Below are 26,195 nucleotides of genomic sequence, written 5' to 3' on the forward strand. Positions count from 1 at the left end.
AGAGTTTCCTCTCTGTCTCAGTGACGGTGGCACACATAAGCAGATGACAGTGGAAGTGGGTGCAGGGCTGTACGTCGTGAGGGTGGGTGTGTTCTGTGTACGGGCGGGGGAGTCCGTGTTGAGAGGGGAGAGGCCTCAGAAGCCCTGGGCGTCGGAGATGGGGAGTCCCGAGTGTTTCCCTGCCTACCAGCCTCCTTCCGCGTGGTTTGTGTCCGATAAGACCTTGAGACTCTGTCCAGAGCGTGAGATCCAGGGCTGGCCCCTCACCTGGCACTACCATAGAGTGCCTGCGCCTCTCACCCCCCCTTCAGGATTCCTCTCTTTGCCACTGAGCCCTTGGATGAGCATGTGCTGTCCTCTCCCCGCTCAGAGAGGGGAGAGGTAGGAACAGGTGAGGTGCTTGTGTCCGGAACTGGCTGTCCTAGATGTGAATCCCAGGGTTCTCTTGGGCTACCTGTGTAAACTTGCACAGGTGATGTAACCTCTCCTCCCCTGGGCCTGACCTCCACCCTTCATGGCTGAGCCCACCTCAGGCCGACCCTCAGGGTCTCCCCAGGGGCCACTGCATCTTCCTGCTCTAGTTACATCACTGTCCTGGGGGAGGGGAGGGGCCCTTCAGCATCATTTCTAGGGAACAGGCCCCACGTTCGGAGGTCCTGGACCTTTAGAGACTAGCCTACAGCTCAGGCTTGCAGCCACCAGGCGGTGAGGTAGGGCTCGGTGTCCAGGACTCGGGAAGCCTGACGCTCCCTGGAAACTCGCTGTGATGCCAACAGGCAGAGCTGGTGAGTCAGGCTCTCCCCCCCTTCCCAAACTCCCTCTGGCAGCTGTCTGACCTGCTTTGACTCCTTTTTGCTTTCAAGGCTGCTCTCGATATTTGTCTTAACCAGATTTTACACGGTGTGATGTGCCTGAGGCCCCAAGCCCTCCTGAAGAGGGAGAGGGCTGGTTCCTCTCTCTGCTGTTCACAGTTTGCCAAAATGGGCAGGGATGGGCTGTGGAAAAGCTGCCCATGGGCTCGGGGAACTTGAATGGTTTTTTGCTTATGCAGTCGTTGAGCTTGATTTAGGTTGTAATTTCCTGAAGATGAATTTGTAAGAAGCCAACATTTTCTGTGGGATAAAAACAAGCACTTAACTACAGTAGCACAAATGATGGGCAGGCAAAACTGCTAAAAGGAGCAGAGGCAGGAGAAAAATGTCGTGTGTAGTTTGGGGATTAGAAGTCCGGGCCCTGGACTGGAGATAAGGGGACCTTTTCTGGGATAGCTGGGTGCTTTCGCAATGCTTCCACATTTAATTCTCAGAGCCAGCTTATGGAGGTGAGCCCTGCTCTCATTTGAAAGAGGAAACTGAGGCTCAGGAAATTTAAGTCATCTGTCCAGTTTCACTGAATTAGTGATAATCCAAATAGCTAACACTTATTCACTGATGGCGTATGCTAGGAATTGTCCTGAGTGCTTTGTGTGTATTAGCTCAATCCTTACAGTAATAACCCCATGGGGAAAGGAGGGCTCTGTGTACAGCTGTTTTTTTTTTTTTTTTTAAATCATCCTCATTTTTCTGTTGAGAAAGTTGAGGCAATGAGATATGAAGGGACCTATTACAGTCACCCAGCTGGGACGTAAACCCGGGAGGTCAGATTCCGAACTCTGCTCCTTTAACCCTGGTTTTGTAGCACTCATTTTCCCAGAAGATATTGGAGATGGGATTGATCCCAGGCCCGGTTGACGTCAGATGTCGTGTGCCCCTTCTGCTCCACTGGAAATTCAAATAATTGGTGGGCTGTGTGTGCGTGTGAATGTATATGGGGGATGAGTTCAAAATATGCAGCCCTAGGCATCTCAATCATGCAGCCTGTACTGTTGCTTGCCTAACATTTTCTGGAGGCTATTTGGGAAGAAGGCTTACTGTCTACCCTTCGTGAGACAGGCAGAATCAGCTCACATAAAATACCGAGAACGTCAGCCAATGTAGAAGAAGTATTCAAAACCTCATGGTTGCCCAGGGCAGCTTGTTCCTGTTGTAGCCCTCCCTGAGGACAGGACCATTTCTTGTTCAGTTTTAGGTCCTCATGGCTTCACTGCATGAGTAGAAGATTGTTCCTAGACTTGTTTTGTGTTTTGTGGGGAGATATTCGTTACATATTTGTTTGTTGTACTAAAATAAGATTGACTTGGGCCTCAAAAAAATGGATGTGGCTAGGTGGGGAGGGCGGGCGGGGGGGAAGTGGAGCATATTTCAGGAGGGGAACACAGAAAGCAAAGGACTGGGGAGCTGGGCTAGGCATGATGTCTCTGTGACTCAGGAAAATGTTTGGATTGACTGAAGCAGAAACTACGTTTGGATAGAGGATATAGATCATGGAACATCAGGCAGAGGTGTATCGAATGGGTGTGGTTGGGTAAAGCGAGCCAAGGAAGGTTTAGGAAGAAGGTCACTGATGAGAACAACTTTGGAGGATGATCACCCTGGTCGGGGGAGACTGGCTGAATTGGGGGGACAGGCTGAAAAGTCAGCTAGCAGATGGCTTCAGAAAGCCAGGAGTGAGGGAATTGGAGCTATTGCAAACCAGATCATCGAGAAAACAGAGTCACAGGATCTCAGGGAGAGGGGGATTTTGGAACTTATCTAGGGATCAGGCTTAATTGTCTCAATGGTTTCTAGCTCAGTGACTGCCCAGTATTTGAGTAAAAACTAAAAGGGATGGAGAACTCATTATCTCCTCTTCCAGTTTTGGAAAGCCCTGTAGAAATGTCTTTGTAGTTAGTAGGCCAAAATGGCCTCCGAGTCAATTTTATACATTGGTCATTTCGAAAGAATAGCTGTTATGAAAAAAAGAAAAGCAAGATATTTATGAGAATAGTGAAAAGAGTCAAGATTGGAGTCCAAGGCTCAGGCATGCGTGGCTTTGAGCAAGTCGGGGTAAACGCTGAGTTTTATTTACTTCTGTGACAGTGGGGATGAAACACGTCCTGCCTGGTTCTCTGGTCTATTTGGAGGACCAAATGATATGCCTTGTGACAATGTTTTGGAAACTTCAAAATGCCTTATAAAGGAGGGGAAGATAAGATGACTAATGCTCCACAGGAGGGAATACAGTACAGTTTAGTGACAGAGAAAGCTGGATCCAAATTCGAACGCTACCACTTCCTAGCTGTGTGATTTGGGGCTCCATCTCTAACCCTCGTTTCCATAGCTGCAAAATGGAATAAAAATAGTCAACTCTAGAAAGTTGATGTAACAACTCAATTTGGTAAAGGACTCAGCACAGAGTCTGCTTGACATATAATAAGCCACAAATAAATACAGTTACTGTTATTATTGATAAATGATGCCTCCTGCATACAGGAGATGGGTCGAGAACAAGGAGTCAAATCCATGCACTTGAACTTGAAATGATGGTAGCATTGACAGGGCCTGAGGATGTGAGGGAAGCTGGTTGGGATGAACTAGCAGAAGTTTGGAAAATGCACGACAACCGGCATGGCTCTGTGTGTTTATACAGATGCCTCGGGCAGGATTTTGACAGTGGCTGTTTTTTGCGTCTGCTCAATATCGAGCGGCTGTGTTCTCTCTCTGAACAAGTATAACAAGAGTTGATGGAGTAAAATATAGTGCAGGAGTTCACAGCCCATTCTGCCGAGTTCCATGCCATAAACGATCAGGAGCTCAATGCATTGTTACCAGATAGAGTGTCAGGTTTAGATGCCAGGGTGGTGAAAGAAATGTCATCACCTACACATTCCAGAGGAGGGGCCGTCCTGTTCTTGGCCAGGATGGCCGTTTGGCAGAAAAGTCAAGCATCTGTAGACACTCTAAGGTACAAACCCACGCAGAAGGAAGGTCAGTTGTTACAAGGGCTCCGGTCGCAATGATTGCAGCTGCTCAGTTGGATTTTGTGCCCATCTGAAAAGATGCTTTTCAATGAGTAACGAGTCTCAGGTAAATGATGAACTCGCATTAGCAGGTTAAAGGCTCATCATTATAGCAGAGGCAATGCTTGTGGAAGGTGCAGGGAGGAGTGTCCTTGTACCAACCAGGCTAAGTGCCTGGTAAGGTAAGAGCATGAGTTTGATATTATTTGTGTTCGGGAGAGAGAGCACTTCGGAAGGCCTACATCTCAAGAAAGTTTCTTCAGTTGACTGTCAGGCAAGCTGATGTCCACCCAGGAGATCCCTTTTTTACAGATGAAAAAGCTGACAATGACAGTTTACCCAGCTCTCCCCAAATCACACCGTTTGTCTGTCCCCTCTCCATATTCGGCTATGTTGAGGGGGAAAGATAATCATTTAGGGAAATTGTAGAGAGAAATAAAGGCAAAGCAACACTCAGAGATGATAGAAGCCATGCTTTCTCTAGGTTGGCAAAGGACTTGATACCAGAAGGTTGTTGACGGTAACATTCAACTTATCTCACATGGTAAAATTCTAGTTATTTATCTTGGAATTTCTTCTGCTTCCTTGTCTTCAAACATCTTCTATAAAGTGGAGATTCCTAAATAGCTTTTCCTAGTCCAGATCTGTCTCCTGAGTTCAATAATCCTATATCCATTTGCCCACAGACTCAACACCTGGACACTTCACAGGTATTTCCAACCCAAAATGTCCAACAAGACTTAGCATCTCATGCCAGTACCTACATCCTTCCTATACGCACTGTGTAGGTGGGTGCTGCCACCATCTGATCGGGAAAGCCAGTACGGGGAACCGATGCTCAACCCCACCCTTCCCCACATTTGATCCCTCACAATCTCTCAGCTCCGTCTCCAGCACCACCACAGGACTTCTCACCCAGTCTTTCCTATCCCCTGTAATAGATTTAATTTCCTAATTGGTCTCTGGGACTCATTATCTGCTCTACCCACCTCACCCCTGTTCTGTCTACTCTAACCAGAATGGGAATTTGATACTGCTCTTCTACCTGAAATCTTCCAGTGCTGTCCCCTCAATACAGAATAAAGCTCCAAAGGAGGATATCCATGAGCCTTCAAATTTTGGCCCTTGCCTCCACTGCTGGCCTCATCCCCTGCCGCTCTCCCTGTGAGCTGTAGCAGACTTTTTTGGTGCCCTGCACACATCCTGTGGCCACATCAGTGTGTGGAAACCAACTTCCAGGGGAGAGTATCTGCTTGTATCAGTGTGAGGCTTTCTCCAGTGCAGGAAGGCTGCTCTGTCCAGTGCACGTGGCAGGCCAGGAGAACCAGGGAACTAACCGTGGAGTTTTCCTCCACCAATGCCAGGGATTTGGTGCATAAAGATCATGACTCCGTTGTCCCTCCAGTGAGATGACTCTGAGGCCTGTGATCTCTACCATTTTCCAGAGTTTTCCCACAGGACTGAGCTTCGGGCTGTCTCCTGGATCGCTATTTGCCAAGTGATAAAAGTGGTCAAAACATTTTGGTAAATAAATTGACATGTTTGGAATTAGGAATGCAAAGGAGAGTCACCTGGAAGCTGATCGCTCCATGGAAATGTAGGCATTCATTCATTTAAAATAATTATTAAGCAACTACTACACGCCAGGCACACTTCCAGTAATTTGGGATACAACGGTAGGCAAAACAAAAGTCTCTTCCCTGGTGAAGTACAGGAGATAGCGTGTACATCACAGATACAACAAACTAGTAAATTTTTGTGGTTAGAAGCTAATCAATGCTATGGACCATAAAAAAGAACGAAATTGGGTCATTTGTAGACACGTGGATGGACCTAGAGACTGTCATACGGAGTGAAGTAAGTCAGAAAGAGAAAAACAAATGTATATTAACGCATGTATGTGGAATCTGGAAAAATGGTGTAGATGATCCTATTTGCAAAGCAGAAATAGAGACACAGACGTAGAGAACAAATGTATGGATACCAAGGGGGAAAGGGTGGGGGGTGGGGGGAGGAACTGGGAGATCGTGATTGACACGTATACACTATTGCTACTGTGTATAAAATAGATAACTAATGAGAACATACGGTATAGCACAGGGAACCCTACTTGATGCACTGTGGTGACCCGACTGGGAAGGAAGTCCAAAAGGGAGGGGATATATGTATTGATATACGTATGGTTGATTCACTTTGCTGTACAGTAGACACTAACAACGTTGTAAAGCAACTATACTCCAATAAAAATTAATTAAAAAAAGAAGCTAATCAACTCTATGGGAAAAACAAGGCAAAGAGGGCAAGCAAATCAGAGCATGCTGGCGAGAGGCAGTGGTAGAGATGCAGGTTGCAAATAGAATGTAATGAGATCCAGAAACAACAGCTATAGAACCCGAGAAGTGAGTGTGTGCATTAGGCTGGAGTTGTTCTGAAAGCTAGTTGACAAGGTCAATTACCAACACGCAGTACGGTAATTTTGCTTCCAGTAGGCTAGACATTTGTGCTTCAGTGTACACCAGCCCTATTCTATCTAGGCTTGTAATATCCTTAGTTAAAAATGACTGCTTTCCTAGACATGTGGTCCCCAGGCAGAATGCCCGCTGTGCATCCAATTTTTTAATGCAAAATGTCTTTCCAGCACAGAAATGTACTGCCAGTTTATTGAAGTTTATGGAGAGAATACTGGTTGACAAAAGCATATTAGGGAGGGGTGTTACGTTGGCGGTAAAGTGGAGGGATGGAGCAGACTGGGGACCATGCGTCCAGGAGAGCAGGCGTTCTCAACTAAATTCACATCACAATTTTCATCAACCCACTTTTCAGAAAAACCCCACCCAGGTTAGAAAAAAAATATTGCGTGAGCAATCAGAATTACTGTGGTCGACCTAAGGCACTAATAGTTAATATAGAAAATCTACCTTTTGGACATTCTCATAAAAAGAACCATAAAAGTAGGGGGTTAAATGGGGTCCAGGGGGTATAAGAATATTTTTAAGAGCAAGTGCTTTAAAAATGCGATTGACAGGGAGTCTAAGGGAGATGATGGCTCACTATATCAGGAGGCTCTAAAGTAAAATTCTGAAAGTATAAATCACAAAGGGTCTCAATGAAAGGCAGGAGGAAAGAAACCAGTACCTTGGAGGTGATGGATACGTTTATTACCTTGAATGTGGTGACGGTGTCATGGGTGTATGTATATGCCCAAACTCATCAAATTGTATACATTAAACATGTGTAGGTTTTTTGTATGTCAGTTATATGTCAATAAAACTATTTTAAAAAGTTAAAAAAAAAAAGAAACCAGTACCACTTCACAGAGAACTCTGCCAAGTTTGATGTTTAAATATGAATAAGGAGGCCAGAGCTTTCAGGATTTCCTGCTTGGAGCCCTGGAGCACTGTAGGGGATGGGATATTGAGGAAGTGCTGCTTAAACTTTTCAGTGGCTCGCTGGAGCACGTGATGCAATCCAGATCACTTAAAGGGCACGTAGGACCATTCACAACTGGACCCCGGTCTGCACTGTTAGCTCATCTCTCACACTGCGCCCCAGTGTCTCCAACCCAAGACTCCAAGTGGGAGAAACTCCTGGCACTTCCTGGCCCCTTTCTCCAACTCTATCCTTCCACTCCTTTTTCCTGCCCAGAGGACGGACAACAGCTACTATGATATCCCTGTAGAGCATTTCCTCTCCGATTTCTTTTCATAGCCCCTGTTGACACGTCAGGTCACTTTTTCTCTAGCATTTATCTCTTTCTATGACACTATAAAACCCATAAAGGCGGGGTTCCTCATTCTATTACATCTCCTGTGTCTAGCACGGTACTTGACACATAGTGTTTAGTAAAAGGTGCGTAAATGAATAGAGTTAATGAATTAATGTTAGATAAATGCTGCCTTCTTCTCTTTTGTGTTTAACAACCCAATAAACGTTTCTTTAGTGATTTGAAGTGTGTCTCGCAGCAACATTCTCATGAGGCTATATTATTATTTCTGTTTTACTGATGAAAAAGTGGTGGCTCAAAGAGTTAGCTGATCTCTCCGAGTGTGGTAGGCTGAATGCTGGCTCCCAGAGGCATTCAGGTCCTCATTCCTGGAACCTGTGAATGTTACATTATATGGTAAATGGGACTTTGTGGGTGTGATTAAAGACCTTGATTTGGGAGATTATCTTGATTATCAGAATGGGCCCAAGTGTCCTTATAAGAAGGAGGTAGAGGGAGATTTTACTAATAGAAGAAGGTGACATCGTGACCTCAGCAGAGACAGAGATTTAAAGATGCTACTGCTGACTCTGAAGATGGAAGAAGGGGCCACAAGCCAAGGAGTACAAGGTATACAGTGCTAGACACTGGAAGGCCAGAAAACAGATTCTCCCCTAGAGAGAGGAGGGGAGGGTGGTCCTGCCAACACCTTGATTTCTACCCTGTGGGACCCACTACCTACTTTCTGACCTCAGAACAGTAAGAGAATGAATGTGTATTGTTTTAAGCCACTAAGTCATGGTCATTTGTTACAGCAGCTGTGGGAAACTGATAGACCAAGATTCTAAGGGCAAGTCGTAGTGTAAGAGTCAGATGATGTGTCATCCTAACTGTGGAGCTCCCCATTAAGAGCTGTGCGTTTGGGATTAGTCATTTAATCTCTCAGTCTCAGGGCAGCAAGCCACGTGGAATACTGTTCTTGCAGAAGTGTCACGCAAGAGCCTTGTTCTCTCTCTGTGAGGTGGGCTGAGGAGCCCTTGTAGGCAGGACACTTCTGGAGAGAGGCAGCCAGAGACTGAATTCACTGTGCCCTGCCCACCACCCAAATGTTCCACAGCAGCCCTGCCAGGGAGAGTCACAAAAAGCATCCTGCAGCCCTGAGAGAGTCAGGGCAGAGTATGGGACCGGGAAAGGGGCTCCTTCTCTTGCCGAGGGAGGGCGTAGTTTGTTTGCACCCGTGTACATCACCACGCATCATCTTGGTTAATCCTCAGCCATGGTGCTCTTTTTTTTTTTTTTTTTTTTTTTTTGCGGTACGTGGGCCTCTCACTGCTGTGGCCTCTCCCGTTGCGGAGCACAGGTTCCGGACGCGCAGGCTCAGCGGCCATGGCTCACGGGCCCAGCCGCTCCGCTTCATGTGGGATCTTCCCGGACCGGGGCACGAACCCGCGTCCCCTGCATCGGCAGGCGGACTCTCAACCACTGCGCCACCAGGGAAGCCCCATGGTGCTCTTCTTACTTGTTTTTTATAGATGAAGAAAGTAGGGATTAGAGGGATTAAGTAATTTATCCAAGGTTACATGGTAAATGGCCAAGCGGGGTCCCAAGGTGGGACCCGCAGCATCAGCATCACCTGGTTATTGCATTACTAGAAATGTAATTATTACATTATTAGAAATGTTAATTCTCAGCTTCCACCTTGAACGTACTGAATCAGAGACTCTGGGGTGGGGTGGCAGGAACCTGTGTTTGAACAAGCTTTCCAGATTCTGCTCTCTGCTTAAGTTTGAGAACCACTGCTCTATGCTGTTCTTCTTAGAGTCTTTTGGAAGGACAGTCACCATCTTGGCCCAGGCTCAGGCTGCTTGCTACTCTCAGTTAGTGTTCAGCACAGGCAGTAGGAAGTGGCCAGTGTGCATGGTGCAACGATATTCCAGATTTTGCGTAGTGATTGGTGACTACGGTATAAGGTCTTTCAATGGTAGATATGGGAGAGAAGAGGAGGAATCCAACACAGAGTCAGAAATCCTGCTTGCTGCCTGGAGAATATTTGCTATGAAACCCTTAGATACAGATAAACGTCATCTCTATTCTATTTTAGTTATCTGATAATCAGCCTGAGACAACAAAAGGAGACTGATGTTGTTTCTGTTGACATCATTATCAACATTTTTAAAGCACCTACGTGTATCTGGAATTCTCAGCACTAGATGTGACCCCCGTGTTCTTGGAGCTTACAAGACAGAGAGCCCGAACTACAATGAACAGAAGCCCAGAGAACACACATCACAGGATGGGGCAGGGCCTGAAATCAATTCTGGAGGAGGCCTGACCTCATGCTCTCCCAGTCTCATGAAGGATTTAGTGAGCTTGAATATTCCCAGATGATATATCTATTAGTCAGCTGCCTTTCTAGCATAGATATCAAAGGTAAAGTTGCTCCAGTCAACCCTGAGAAGCCCTCCGCGGTCTTCAGATGTCTGGCCACTTCCTCACACTGTGTTCTGTAGGAACAGCATAGGTGGGTCTTCATTCTCGAGGTCTGGATCATGGAGTTTTACTGCCACAGAGCTGGAGGAGAGAATAAGATCTAACCTAGCAGTGGGATAGTAGCGAACTAAGGGGTATATATTTTGGTGGGGAGAAGATCTTTCTAGGCAGTATGCCCTAAAGAAATAATAGGTGTCAAGTAGTGAGAATGTGTAAAGTCTATTTTTCAGCTTCTGGTTTTTATATAACCCTTAAGACCTCTGTATTTTGAGATGATACCTTTGCCGAACCAACTTCCGGTTGTTCCTCTTGTGTGGCTCAGCTGCTTCCAAATAGTTTGCAACACGTGGGCAAAGCTTGCATCAAATCAACAGTTATCGAGCCAATGACTTGAAGTTTTGGATCTAACATAATTTAATCCTCACCCTCCCTCCCGCCAAGCAGGAGTCAAACCATTGGAAGCACCAAACCTTACTTGTCCTGCCTCTAAAATTGTGCCGTAGTATTTTCATTCATTCATTTAGTCATTAAAACACAAATTACTGAGCAAATACTATATGCCAGTAACTGCGCTAAGTATGGAGGATACAATGGTGAGGAAAAGCAAATGCACTTCCTGCCCTCATAGAGCTTACAGTCTGGAATGGTAGACAGCTATCAGTCAAATAATCACAAAAGCAAATGTGAAATTGTGACTCCAGCAGTGCTGAGGGAGGAGATAATCGGACACAGGGAGTGGGAGTGGGAGACACGTCTGCAAAGGTTCCACACAGGAGGAGGCTTGGCCAGTGTGAGGGCCTGAAAGGAGGCCAGACTGGATGGAGGGGAGACAGGGAGAGAGAGAAGAAATTGGGGTGGGGGAGGCAGAACCTGCAGATCTTAAAAGTTCCCAGATATACCTAAAAAGCAGCAGGTTTCAGCGAGAGAGTATGTGATCAGATTTGCATTTTTAAGATGCCACTTTGGCTTCTTTGTAAAGCAGCAACTGGAGAGGGTCCAGGAGAATGGTTTGCAGATTTCTTTTGGCAAGTGATATTGGTAGCTAACCTCATGTGGTAGTGGTGCCATGGAGGGAAGAGGACCCACTCAAGAGGTAAGTTAACTCGATTTAGTGATAGGTCAGATGTAGGGCAAGAGGCATCAAGGATGAATCCAAAGTTTTCAGCTTAGGAATAATAATAACCAACATATATTGTATCTAATACATACAAGCGCTGTCCTAAGTGCTTTAATCATTTTAAATCATTTAATCCTCACAGCATCCCTAGGAGGGAGAGATGATTATCATCGTTAGTTTACAAGTGGAGAAGCAGAGACACAGAGAGGTTAAGCATGCTTCCTAAGATCTCACAGCTAGTAAGTGACAGAGCCAGGGCGTGAATCCAGCAATCTCCCTTCATATCCTGTGAACGTAACTGTGACATTGAACGATCTCCTGGAATGGATGGATTGAGACTCATTTAGATAGAGATGGATGGAGACTTAGTTAGTATAATGTACTAGGTTCAACCTAGTCTCTGCTCAAAACTACATAAATGGGTAGGGGTGGTGGAAGATATGCCACCTGGCTAGGAGGACTTTGGAAGGCTGGAATGTGGATAGAAGAGTAACAGACAGGGCCAGCTTTGCTGTTGGAGGAAAACAACTAAACTAGGAGCGGGAAACCTGGCTAATTACAGGGCCTTGAGAGAGCAATCAACCACTTGAATCCTCTGATCCCTCACCTTGAAATGGGGACAGCCACACTGAGTTGCCAAATAATGAACACAGAAGGCACTAGTGCTGTGCCTGACCTAAAGTAGGTTATCAGGAAGCCAATGATAAATTGGAATCTGTACTAAGGGAAGTAGAGGAGGATAAGGCTCACACTTGTCCATCTGCCCAAACTGTGGCTGACCATACAGCTCATTGCAAAGAACAGACATGGAAACTTGTCACAAGGACAGAGCCCTTTGACTCAATGAGGACAGATGGTGTCAAGGCACAGCTTACTGCCGAGCTGGCTGGGTTGTTAAAGTAGCTACAGGCAGAATTTTTTGCCCCATTAACTGCTGAGAGCCAGTGTTGGGTGCCTGTAAACAAATTCCCGATTCACACCCTCAGTCAAATAGCTGGGTCTCTCAGGCTCCCTAATCAGGCTGGGCATCAGAACGCTCTAGCTGCTCACTAGTTGTTTCTTTGACCCAAAGTGCTGCAAACTTGCCTCGGTTCTGCCTGGTTAATAGCCAGCCAAGGACCAGCTTGCCTAATTCCTCAGCGTGCATCCTTCAGCAACATGACGTTTGCAGCAGTGGCTCTCAGTAAATCAAGGGTAGGCTTCTCACACTCTGGAAAGAGGTGCTCGTCCATGGCAGTGCATCTCAAACTTTCCTGTGTTCACAGATCATCTTGAGGTATTGCAGAAATACATATTCTGATTGAATGGGTCTGTTCTAATTGTACTAGTTTTCCTTTTTTTCTAATTAAAATTATTCTATTTTTTGAGGTATAATTGACATATAACATATTAGTTTCAGGTATATAGCATAATAATTTGATATTTGTATATATTGCAAAATGGTGGCCACAATAAATCTAGTTAACATCTGTCATGATACATAGTTACAAACATTCTTTTTCTTGTGGTGAGAACTTTTAAGAAGTATTTTCTTAGCAACTTTCAAACGTGCAATACAATATTATTAACTGTAGTCACCACGCTGTACATTACATCGCCATGACGTGTATCTTATGACTGGAAGTTTGTACCTTTTGACCCCATTCACCCATCTCACCCACCCTCCCACCCCCGCCTCTGGCAACCACCAATCTGTTCTCTGTATCTATGAGATACTTTTTTTTTTTTTTTTTAAGATTCCACATATAAGTGGGATCATACAGTTTTGTCTTTCTCTGTCTGACTTATTTCACTTAGCATAATGCCCTCAAGGTCCATTTATGTTGTTGCAAATGGCAAGATTTCTTTCTTTTTTATGGCTGAATAATATTCAGTTGCGCGCGTGTGTGTGTGTGTGTGTGTGTGTGTGTGTATCACATTTCTTTTATCCATTAGTCCATCAGTGGACACTTAGGTTGTTTCCACATCTTTGCTCTTGTAAATAATACTGCAATGAATATGGGCATGCAGATATCTTTTTGAGATAATGATTTTATTTCCTTCAGTTATATGCCCAGAAGTGGAATTGCTGGATCATATGGTAATTCTATTTTTAATTTTTTGAGAAAACTTCTTTTCATAGTGGCTGCATTCATTTACATTCTCACCAACAGTGCACAAGGGTTCCCTTTACCCACATTCTTGCCAAGACTTGTAATTTCTTGTCTTTCTGGTAATGGCCATTCTAACGGGTGAAGTGATATCTCATTGTGGTTTTGATTTGCATTTCCCTGACGACTAGTGATATTAAGCACCTTTTCATGGACCTGCTGGCTATCTGGATGTCTTCTTCGGGAAAATGTCTTTTCAGATATTCTGCCCATTTTTAATCAGATTGTGTGTTTTTATTGCTGTTGAGTTGTATGAGATCTTTATATATTTTGGATATTAACCCCTTATCAGATATATGATTTGCAGAATGTTGCCTTTTTATTTTACTAATAGTTTTCTTTGCTATGCAGACCTTTTTAGTTTGATGTAATTCCACTTATTTTTTGCATTTGTTGTCTGATTCAAAAAATTATTGCCAAGACAGATGACAAGGAGCTTACCACCTATGTTTTCTTCTAGTAGTTTTATGTCTTATCTTCAAATCCTTTATACATTTTAAGTTAGTATTGTGTTACATAGTGGTCCAGTTTCATTCTTTTGTGCTATCCAGTTTTCCCAAAACCATTTATTGAAAAGACTATCCTTTACATATTGTATATTCTTGGCTCCTTTGTCAGAATATAAATGACCATACACGCATGGGTTTATTTCTGCATTCTCTATCCTGTTCCATTGATCTATGTGTCTGTTTTTATGCCAATACCACCATACTGTTTTGACCATTATAGTTTTGTAATATAATTTGAAATGAGGAAGCAATATGCTGCTAGCTTTGTTGTTCTTTCTGAAGATTACTTTGGCTATTTGGTGTCTTTTGTGGTTCCATACAGATTTTAGGATTGTTTGTTCTATTTCTGTGAAAATTGCCATTGGACTTTTGCTAGGGATTGCACTGAATCTGCAGACTGCTTTGGGTAGTATGACGTTTTTACAATATTAGTTCTTCCATGAGCACTGAGTATCTTTCCATTTACTAGTGTCTTCCTCCATTTCTTTTCCAGGTCTAATAGTTTTCACTGTGTTCATCCATTCTCCTCTCAAGTTCAGTGAGCATATTTATGACCATTACTTTGGACTCTTTATCAGGCAAATCATTTACCTCCTTTCATTAAGGACTTTTTCTGAGGTTTTATCTTGTTCTTCCATTTGGAACACATTCCTCTGTTTTTTCATTTTTTCTTGACTCTCTGTGTTGGTTTCTATGCATAAAATAAAACAGCCACTTCTCCCAGTCTTGAAGGAGTGAACCTGTGTAGGGTAGGAAGCTTGTCATTCAGTCCTGCCTTAGATCTTGATTGTTTCTCAAATCTCTGTGATTGTCCAAGCAGCCTATTTTTATTTTTGGTGGGTCCCAGTAGCTGGAGAGTGCCAAGAGCTGTCAGTGTCCCAAAGGGGAGGATCCCAGTCAGCACCTAATTGGAAACCAGACCCTCGGGCAGTAGCTTTTAAAGTATGCAAACACATGGAGTTCTATGGGACTGCAAGGGTAAGCCCCACTGGCCACCGGAGCCAGGTGATGTAGATGTATCCCCTGTGTGGTAGTCACAAGATCAGGGGCCAGACAAGTTGTACAAGTTCCTTTCTGGGAGATACCAGCCACCTGGAGTGAGGCAGAGGGAGAGTGCCAAGATGGCATCCACTGGCTTCTGTCCCAGGAGCACATTTTCATAGGACCCTACAGTGTGCCAAATCAGAAGTCTGCTCTCAGGCCAAAGCTCCAAGCAAGCACATAGGCTTCTTTGACAAAGAGATTGGGGGTACGTTTCAGTCTTCTCTATGCACAGGTGCCCTGGGGATGGTCGCCAGCCACGGACTGTTTGTTATAGTCCTGTGGGACCCAGGAATGCAAGCCCTCCTGGCCCCTGGACTTCAGCCACAAAAACTGGGGCACTAGCCGTGTGGAAAAGCTCCCCTTGGGGAGGTATGGGTGCTCTGTAGTATGGCAAAGGGAGAGTAAAAAGGTAGCACCTACCCTCTAAGATATCTGGAGAAGATTAGAGTGGGCCCTTACATATGTGTTGAATTAGAAGCCTGCCCTTCGGGTCGCAGCTATGAAAATAAGCTAATATGTGTTAGTTTTCTATTGCTGCTGTAACAAGTAACCATCATTTTATGGCTTACCAAAACACCCATTTATTTTCTCACCATTCTGTAGGTCAGTGGTCTGGGCTCAGTGTGGCTCAGCTGCTTCTCTGCTCCTGGTTTTAAAAGGTTGGAATGAATGTGTCTCAGGCTGCATCCTTTCTGGAGGCTCTGGGCATGCATCTGCCCCACATTCAGTCAAATTGATGGCAGGGTTCAGGACTGAGGTCCCTGTTTCCTTGTCACCTGTTCGCTGGGGATTGTTCTCAGTTTCTAGACACTGCATGCATTTCTTGGCTCGTGGCTTCCTTCTTGCCTCTTCAAAGCCAGCAACTAGAGTCAAATCCTTTTCTCATCTCGAATCTCTCTGATCCCCTCTGCCTCATGCCTTCTCTGTCTCCTTCTACTACGTCCCTCTGACCTACCTTGGGCTCGCATGGATAATTCAGGAATAATCTCTTTATTTTGAAGTCAGTTGATAGTAACCTTTAATTCCATCTGCAAAGTCCCTTCACAGCAATGATTGGATGGGAATCTGGGCGGTACACTTTAGAACTCTGTCACCACACCAACCAACTCCCAGCTGCACGCTTTTAGTGGCAAGGTCCTAGCTTTAGCTTTACTGAGTTTGTGACCAAGGCTTTGTGTGTGTTTTAGGGCTGGTGGTAGAATCTCCATGAAATCTCCCGGGATTTCACCTTTTCATTGAGCAGAAGGGCTGGAATGGTTTACAGGGATGATGCTGAAGATGGGGAAACTGAGGTGGACACATAGAGGGCTGTACTGAAGTTATACAGAATCAAGATTAGAACTTAGTTATACCAATAACTGGTCCAGGGCAATTTCCTGAGTAAATTGTTATTTACTCAATTATTCATTTATTGACTTATTCATCTACTACTGATCAAAGAGTTATCAAGTACCTACTCTATGAAAGACATTTTGCTAGATTCATGAGATGTAAGACATTTACAGACTTTGTCCCCATGGAACAAACCTTGTACTGAGAATCACATACAACAAACAGATACTCCTACAACGAACTAGACGTTTGTAATATAATTGATATGAAAGTAAAGTAGAGGCATGGATGAGAGCTTATAATAAGGAGATCTAACCTTGTCTAGAAGGATCAGGAAATGAAGAATGACATTTAAACTGAGACCCAGGTAATAAATGTGCTAGCCAGATATAGATGATTAGGGATGGAATAGCATTAAAGTATGCAGAATGGCATGTGGGAAAGTTCTAGCCTGCAAAGCAGAATAGAGGAATCAGGAAAAGTCAGTGTTGCTAGAAAATATGAAGGAAGGGAGAGAATGGTACGAGCTGAGTTTTCGAGAGGTGGGTGGTCAGATTGACCATGGCCTTCATGACCAGGGAAAGGAATTTCAACTTTTTCCTGGGTGAAATGGGAAGCCATGGGAGGGATTTAAACAGCAGAGTCTCACGTGAGCTTTGACTTTTTAGAAAGAGCACTCTGGCTGTTATGTAGAATAGATTAGAGGAAGTAGATGAGGACATGCTGGAGTGTGGACACAAGGGGTGCATTCAGTGAGGCTAGTTAGGAGGTGTTGCAACAGCCCAGGTGGGAAGTAGCTTGACCCAGGGTGGTGTGGACAAGGATGGTGGCAGTACAGGTGAAGGACAGAAAATGGATCAAAGACATATTTTGGAGGTAGAACTGCCCTTGACTTGCTGATGGTAGACTTGCTGATGGATCAGATATGGGAATGATCAAGGGAAGATGGTCAAGATGACTCATGGTTCCTGTCATATCTGTGGCTCTTCTAATGATAAAGACAATTAAAAATCACATTCCTATACATGATTAAAAGCCTTACATTTTCTTGACAGTTTAGCTTTTATTATATTGTAACAGTTATGGGTATGAGTGTCAAGGAAATCCTGTTTAATATCACCTGAGAAGAATTTATGTTTTACTAGATTTGTCAAAGGAGCTCATGGAATTTGTATTATGTTACGATTTTGAGTATTGTAATGTTTCTCTGTGTTCCCCGTATCTCCATCCTATTTCATCCTCATTTCATCTGAGGCTAGAGTATGCAAATGATGGCTTCCAAGACACAGAAAAATCAGCATGAAAGGGAACATCACATCCTCATTTCTTAATAGCCACTGCCTCATTTCCTTTAGGTCCTTTCTGATTTCTTTTGCCCAGATGGCCCATTGGTTGCTACTAATTCTCATGATGATACTGAAATCCACTCCTAGCTTGGTCACACAAAGCACTATGTGGCCATGCTGAGTAGTCCTGGGTGGATATTGCTCAATTCATAAGAGACAGCGTGGACCCTGGACCTGACGCTGTCAGGTAACGTATACAATCCCGACGCAGGCTCTACGGTCACAGCCTGAAGTTTGTTTTGACATCTTCCTTGGCTCTTATATTTCTCTTGGAGACTCTGATACCAGATCGTATGGATTTAAATTAATCCCAGATCTTCCGTTTAACCACTGGGGTGCCTTAGGCATTTACCTCATCTGCTTTCTCATTTGTGAAAAGAGAATAAGGTCAGGCTATTGGGAATATCGAATGAAATAACTCACATAAAGAATTGAGCACAGTGCTTAGCACATAGGAAAGTACTCCATATACGGGAGTTACTGTTTCTGTTGTTATGAAAGGGAGTTGCTCACTTATTACTTTCTTTCCTTTTACTCATCTCTGGTAATGACAGTTTAGAGGGCAAGGGGTTTTCTCTTAGAAGGAAAAGAAGATTCTGAGCCAGCCCTTGTCCCCAAACAGGCCTTGCAAACAGGCCTTACCACATCTGTTGCTCTGGCCATGGACATCCCAGGGAAGAGAAGCCATGGGCTGCCTTCTCTCATGTGAGCTAATCTGACAGCTGAGCTCCGCTCAGTACCCTGTCCTTTCATTTAGCTGGCTCGAAGCAGCCATCAGTCCCCTGGGGACTGAAGCAGATTACAGCGTCCTCAGCATTCAGTCTCACTGAATGTCTCCCGAACTTGTTGGCAGGAAGCCACTAGTTGACTTGATGTGGTCCTTGAGCAAGTCAATTAGCCTCTCTGAAAAGAGGGTTGATGACCCCGAGGACAAGGAGGTGGAGGAAGGGAAACAGCCCCTCCTATTAGCCCTTTGCAACTTGACCTCTGGGGTCTTCCCATTCCCTCCCTTCAGTTGCCCACCCTGCCCACTCCCTGCCTCTCAGTCCACAAGCCCTTTGATGGTTTTGTGCCTTTGTACCGGTTCTCTCTCTCTCGCAAGTCCTACTCCAACATCCTCACCTTTGACTGACAAATTCCTGCTTATCCTTCAAGGCTCATGTCTAATGCCATTTCTCTCCGACGCCTTTTTATTCATTCATTCCACAAATATTTACTAAGCAAGGCACTGTGCTAGACCTGTAAGATACAGCTGTGAACAAGATGGGCAAAACCCCAGCTGTCGCAGAGCTGAGGGAGAGACCGACAATAATCAAGTCAATGAGCGATAGAATGTCATGTTTGTGGTTCGTGCTATGAAAAGACCAAAAAAGTGGGCAGGTGTGGAGCTGCTTCCCGAGGAAGCTATTTTTGAACTAAGACCTGTAGGATGAGAAAAAGCCAGCCATGTGAAGAGCAGGGGTCTGGATGCACAAATAAGCTAGTTTTGTTTGAAGAACAAAAAGTTGGTATGACTAGAATATGATGAGCAGGGAAGCATGAGAAGAGATCAGAAAGATCTCAGGTAAGGAGTTCAGATTTTATTCTGAGTGAATGGGGAGAGGTGAAATCAGATTTTGTAGTTGTAATAGCTATCTCTGCTATCTCTGTGGAGAATAACTCTGCTATCTGTGTGGAGAATGATGGGGGAGGAGAGAAAAAAGAGGAAAGGAGGCGGAGAGAAACGGGGAGCCTGGTTAGGAGCCTCTGGCAGTAGTTTAGGGTGGAGAGGATGGTGGTGTGATCCAGAATTATAGCTATGGAATGGGGAGAAGTAGACCACTTCGAGATATATCCTGGAGGTGTGGTTAATGAGACCTCGCTCATGGATTGGATTTGGGGGCGGAAAAAGAGGAATTCTAGGGCTTCCCTGGTGGCGCAATGGTTGAGAGTCCACCTGCCGATCATGGGGACACGGGTTCGTGCCCCGGTCCGGGGAGATCCCACATGCCGCGGAGCGGCTGTGCCCGTGAGCCATGGCCGCTGAGCCTGCGTGTCCGGAGCCTGTGCTCCTCAACGGGAGAGGCCGCAGCAGTGAGAGGCCGCGTACCGCAAAAAAAAAAAAAAAAGAGGAATTCTAGGTTTCAGGTTTGAGCAGATGGTGGATGGATGGGTATTTAGGTGGATGTATTTTAATGCCATTTGCTGAGATGGGAGACACTTGGTGATAATGATGTTTAGGGGATTGGTGAGTCTGAAGTCTGTTTTGGACGTGTTAATTCTGAGATGTCTATTAGATATCTGAAGGGAAATGGCAAGTAGCTATTTGGATCTACAGGTGGGAATCTTGAGGGAAGAGATCAGAAATATATATAAATATATTCCTCCCCTCCATGAAGAGTAAATTCCTCCTTTGCAGGGTTAAAGTACGAACCCAGCAGATCCTAAGTTCTCCTACCTCTGTGGGTCCCACATCATATCAAGCATATTAAAATTCAGCTTTATCCCACATTAAGTTCAATTATATGTGATTGCTTAAGTTTTGAGCTGCAGTTGACTAGTTTGACATTTTGCATTTTGTAGATATTTAATTAAAATATCATTTGATTTTGCACATTTGAAAGGCAACTCTATTTTGAATGTTTCACGTTATTTTTGGATGCCCTTGGAAAGCTTATCGTGCAAGGCATGGGACTTTTAGCCCTTTATTGGATAGCTTCCTATTATAACCATGCATTTTTGTATCTGTGTTTCCCACTAGACCATTAGCTTGAAGAGGGCATGAAGGACCTCAGAGCTTGGTATATGACAGGGACTCAAAGTTTATTTACGGAAGCAATTCATTTGGGCTCATGAGGAGAAAAAGCCAAGTCCAGGGATACAGTGTGCTTTCTATCCACACTTGGGAAAAGGCTCTTACCCCCTGCCTTGCAACACATATGGACTTGGTTTCTCTACGGTACTCATAAAAAGGAGGCAGTGTTGTGTAGAAGGTTGATGCTGTGGGCTCGAGTTTCAGCCACACCCTTGACTTGTTGTGAATCTTGCAACAGAAAGTTAGTTTCTATGGGTCACTGTGATTTTTTGGGGTGCAAAATTAAATAAAGCCATTTTAGTAGAACTCTGCCAGCTTCAAAACACTGTATTCTTAAAATAATGTATTCTTTTATAAAATGAAAAAGGGTCTTACAATTCAGGCCTCAGGGAATGTTTCTGGAAACTTCTAGCAGTGGGGATGCAAAATATCTTTTGTTGCCTGATGCCTGGCCCTGAAAAAGCAACAGTTGCAACAATTGTTGGGGGCAGGGGACCCAAACAGTGGCCCTTTAGAGAAGAAATCTTGCAAGAAAATCTTTCAGTAATAAGATAGTCAAACATCCTTCTAAGTCCCTTGCAGGTAGAAGGTAGGAAGGAACTGCTGGCATTCCCAGGTCCCAGACTTGCCCTCTGAGACTCAGTGATGCTGCACAACTGCATCCTTCTTGCCCAGGAATTGACTCTGGGCCAGATCTTCACCTCTCATGATGAAGAGGAGACATGACTGTATGGATTACAGCCCCATCTCTACTGCCAAGCTGCTCCAATGAGCCACAGTGAAATTAAGTCCATCTCGGCTATGCCCTGCTAAATTTGTCAGTGGCTCCTAAGTATTCTGCCGAGAATTTCAGATTTTATAGGTTTGCAACAAAAATAACTTTGGAAATGGTTGTCAACCAGGCAGAAGAAGCAGGTTCATACTTTGTCATTGACACGTACTGAGTTTGGGGCCCAGGGCCCAGCTTGGGCCAGGTGAGGTCGGGCTGCAGCTGGCCTTTGTGCTCCCGCTGCCATTTTGTATCAGCAGATGGAAGGCGGCAGTGTTGAGCTGGCCAGGCCACAGCCGAAGTTGCCTCCAGTTTTCTCCATAATCGTCAAGCTGCTGTCTGTCATTGCCCTTTGTGCGAATCTGAATGATCATATGAAAGCAGTTGAGAATGCACGCCCACTTATATTTTAGCTGCATGATATTCTTTCTACATGGGGGGGATGGGGTATTTAATATGTCCATACTCATATGTGCCTACAGTGTTGATCACTTGATGGAGAAATTTTAATTTAGTAGTTACTACAACAACGACCTGCCCTTCTCTACGAAGCACTCAGTGTGCAAGTTCCTCAAAATGAAGAGTAGACTGTTGGGTGGAAAACCATGAGTCTGATAGATCAGTAGCATGATGATAAGGCCCTAATACTGGGGTGAAAGGTGAGAAAATGCTGATCAATCCACAGATGGATATTGATGATTGGCAAGGTCTTCCATGGGTGTGGGAATTGAAAAGAATGGGCATCTTTTGGAAGGTGTAAACATGTCGATTCTTCTTGACGGGTCCATCAAATGTTGAATCACTGTCCTTTGTAGCAACGGGCTAATTAGATTAAAAAGCATTAAAACAATTGACTTGCTTCCCTGAACACCTCTTGTGCAGCAAGTTCACTGGTAACGCTCCTCCTGCTTTAGTCCCATCTGCTTAGTTAAGCCTTAGCCATCCTCCAAGAACCAATGCTAGTCCAGACAGCTCTAGGAAACTCGGCCTGACCAATCCAATTCAAAGGAATCTCTGCCTGTCTGAACTTAGAATTCACTACTTAGTATTAATGGTCTTAATACTGAATTTTATTTTTATTATTCTGAGTCTGGTTATGTAATCCCAATCAATTTATTTCAGTCCGTACGCCTCAGCTTTCTCATTTATAAACAGAGGATAATACACGTCTCTGCTCTAGAGTTTGTGTGAAACTTAAAAGAGGATATATTTATATCAGTATATATATACTCTATATTCCCATATTGTACAGCACATAGTAAGTGGTCAATAAAATTAGTTTCTCTCCATTTCTGTAATGGGACTTCCTGGCAGCAGGTCTCTCTTATACCTTCTTGTATCCCCAGATCTTTAAACCTAATTGGAGCGCAATATGTGTGTCACTTCTGTTGATTTCTCATTTCTTTTTGCGGAAGACAGGGCATTGAACTTTCAAGGCTAGTGACCATCTCAAGCAGGTTTCACAAAGATCTATAATCCATGGTTGTTTTTTGCTAACTATACAGTCCTACCCTGTGGCATGTACTGGAGATTGATTTTAGAAAAGTCACCTTCTAGGCATCCAGGGATACAGCCAACTAACAATGAAACACAGGATATTAGCCCATTGAACAAGGTCATCTTCTATAACAGCTTTCACACCTGCCCCTGCTGCCTGACCTCTTTGTGCCCAGCCCCTTGGTCCCCACCCTTCCATACACCCACTGGCGGGTATGCAGTAGTCCATGCCCTGGGGGAAACCAGGGAAAGGACAGGTCCAGGTGGCCCTTTCACTGGACATGGCATCTGTACAATGCAAAAGCAACCGCACCGAACCTCTGTAGATTTTTTTCACAGTCTGCTTACTAAAAATGGGATTTAACATACATTCATGACCAAACCTAAACGGATCCTTTCTTCTATTGCTGTTACTTTCTCCTTTTTTTTCAGTTCCCACCTCTGCTCACCCTTTTTCCCAACTTTATTTAGATGGTTCATTCACCTCACCCTTTCCTCCATATTCAGCGTCTATGTGGAAACAGAGAAGTTTCTCATGACCTCACCCTTTCAGAGATGTTTGCACATGGGTAGGAACAGATGAAATAAACAGGAACTTAGGTTAATTTAATAGAAAAAATAAAATATGGAATAACATTGATTTTGGCCAGTATCAATTACAACCATTCTACTATATTTTACAAAAAAACAACTGAACATTTTACACATGTACAGTATTTTTCAGTAAAAGTGGATTTGGATTTAACAATGGATCACTAATGAAAAATCAAAAGACAAAAGAAAACAGAAGATAGGACTTTTGTCTCTAGAGGTTAGAGCATTTGTTAAGTCTCCAAACTTTGTACTATCCATGACATATATCTCATTATGAATATATATATTTATACATAATATATAACATTAACTTAAACTTTGAAAGCATTATGTTCTAGTTAATAATATTCTGTAGATAAACGAGGCAGTAACCACTAGTAGTTAAACCAGTATTTCCACAATGTGTGCCTGCATGGTCAGTGAGAAATGGAACACATGTTGGTGGACCCCAATGATTTTGACTGTCAGATTGATAGTTATTTGTCTAAGAACACAGACATCATTTTTATTTTTCCCTTCATAGTAACTTTGTGCCTCATATATTATGGGTGGGTTCAGTTAAATGGGTTTCTTTGCAGGCAAATCTGGTTTCACCATCTGCTTGACCCTGCTTTAGGCTCTCACTTGCTTTTGTCCACTTAGAGACTGTGCCTTTAAATGTAAGACTTTACACGCCATACCTGGGACTAACTTGCTTTCTTCGGGTCAGAAGGGCCTGAAGGGTTATGAAGAGGAAAATTACTCAACAATATCAGTTGATTCCCTAGTTACATATGAATCATTACGTGACTCAGTATCACTACAGTGCTCTTAAGAGGGTCATTAGACTTTATACTCATTATTTACCTTGGGTTCAATGTTAACTTTGATGTCTAGGAATGCATATTTTCAAGGTAGGCTTTTTACTACCTTGCTGCTTGGATGGGGACCTTAGTTAGCATCCACTTCCCAGGATAACCTATATTGATATCATTCCTCTTCTCATCTGTGAGGCCAGTGACATCTTGGAAGTGAGGCTGTCAGAAGCCTAAAGCTTGCAAGATGGCTGGTCATTCTCAAAGCAAATGAGGTCACCAATGGAGCTTTGATATGAAACATGAAGAAACTTGATATCAGTCTATCCTCTCCTAAACAGAGAAACTCAGAGTTATAAAAAGATCTATCAGGTTTCCTCATTTTTGACCACTGATCCAAACAGTCTTCACATAATTCAGTCTGCTAGATTCCAGGATGTGTTTGGGGAGTCATAGAAAACCAGTGAAGATATTTCCAAGAAAACAGATGATCTCAGTGACATTCAGTGGACAGGTGTATCATAGCATGGTTATAGAGGGACAGAGGAGTGGGAAGAGAACAGAACCAGGAGGGTACAATCATGCTGCCCATATTCCATTTCCAGTTTTATTTTCTTAAAATGACAAGATGAAAAAAACTTCTAATAAGCACCATTGAAAAATGTTGCCCGGCCAACTTGGGCACGAGCTTAAATATTATTTAAATAAATTCCGTTTCTTAAAAATACAGGACCTTTTAGAAACTTTTGACTCCAGGAAGAAATTTTCTTCATCATATCCAAAATGCTTGCCACTACAACACATGGAATTTCTGATGGCCTTAAAAAAAAAATAAAAATGCTATGGGGATAATGGCTGAATAGCACCAAGAGATTGTGCAGGGTTTACAAGTGAACACGCTGGATTTGGGGGGAGCCGGGTCAGTCTCAGCTATTTTGTGAATCTTTGCATTCTGTCCATCACCACTTTGACTATGCAGAGCAATCCCATTCGACCAGCTGTATGTGAAATAACCGAATCTACCATGGAAAAGCCAGTAGCAGCAAGTCTATTGGATGAAACCAGTGGAGCAGACTTATCAAGTGGGCATAATGCCAAAACCAGCACATAATGCATGAAGTAAATTATGTGTGGAAAGTATCAATGGTCAACTGTGAAAAACCAAGACAGACGACACTGAACACAACTCTGCGGGATGTTCTTAATGCCCTTAGGTCCGGTTTTCTGCCATTTCCCCCAACAGTGGACTCAAGCATGAGAAATGATGGATGCCTGAGCTTTCTGTTTCATTTTGATCTGTGTCTGCTCTTGTGATGTTTTTGAAAGGTATATTTTTAGGCGTCTCAAAGGGGAAACAAGCAAGTAAATGCAGAAGGAAAAGAAATGGACCTTCGAAAACAGGGCAGGAAGTCAAATCATTACTTTAACGTCAAATTTTGGCATCAAATGCTTTGGTCATACAATACTGTCTCTGTGGTTCTGGCTGTTTAGCACTAAACACCCAGTTATAAAAGGTAGGCTTGTTGTAGGTTTATTTTTTTTTTTTTCCATTTAAGTTCTGACAAAACAGTTCACCATCTCCCTGCACAAATTTGAGAGAGAGAGAGAAAAAGAGAGCAAGAAAGAGAGAGGTGGCTTGCTTTTTTTTTTTTTTGCTTGCTTTTTTCTTTTTAATAATAATATGGAGTAATCTATAAGTCTACAGGAACAAAGAAATCTAGGATGGCAGCTCAGCCTTGGAATGTACAGGTTTTGCAGCAAAGTTGTTGAAGAACCTTCCGTTGGCACAGATTGTTCTTTTTCACTAGCATACAGAAGCCTCCTTCCGCCCAGGACTCTTCCGTTGCTTTTCCAGGAAGTCAGCAAGAGAGAGGGGAAGTTGAGGACGAGAGCAGCATGATGGACACACACGGAAGAAGGTTGTGATTGGCCAGAGAGGCAGATTGGGGGGATTGGAAGAGATCATTCGGGAGCAGTCAACAGGAAGAAATTTGGTCCACCCAAAGTGATTTCAGTCAACAGCATTGTTTTCAAGGAGAGATATTCCAGTCCAACGGTAAATGTGATTGGTATCCATTTATGAAAGGAAAAAAAAGATTAGAAAAAGAATAAATTAGAGATCAATAATAATATAGGCAAGGAATTTTTCTTTTCGGAGTTACCTAGAGCAGAGCATATA

General features: G+C 43.7%; 1 protein-coding gene across 2 annotated transcripts in view; it reads right to left on the reverse strand.

The window, feature by feature from the left end:
* PCSK5 (proprotein convertase subtilisin/kexin type 5) overlaps positions 1–26,195 on the reverse strand; it is a 447,761-nt gene that overhangs the window by 106,569 nt on the left and 314,997 nt on the right. Inside the window, exon 21 of one of the 2 annotated variants that reach the window (XM_027105665.1) lies at positions 23,214–25,862. The exons of the other annotated variant lie outside the window; for it this stretch is intronic. Within the exon in view, the coding sequence (XP_026961466.1) occupies positions 25,747–25,862 (116 nt within the window). The 3' untranslated portion in view covers positions 23,214–25,746. Of the gene's footprint in view, positions 1–23,213; positions 25,863–26,195 lie in introns of those variants that run through there. 2 annotated transcript variants of the gene reach the window in all.

This window comes from Aethalodelphis obliquidens, unplaced genomic scaffold (genome assembly GCF_003676395.1).
Source record: "Aethalodelphis obliquidens isolate GAN/ISIS:26980383/991018 unplaced genomic scaffold, ASM367639v1 scaffold7, whole genome shotgun sequence".
NCBI classification, from domain to species: Eukaryota; Metazoa; Chordata; class Mammalia; order Artiodactyla; family Delphinidae; genus Aethalodelphis; species Aethalodelphis obliquidens.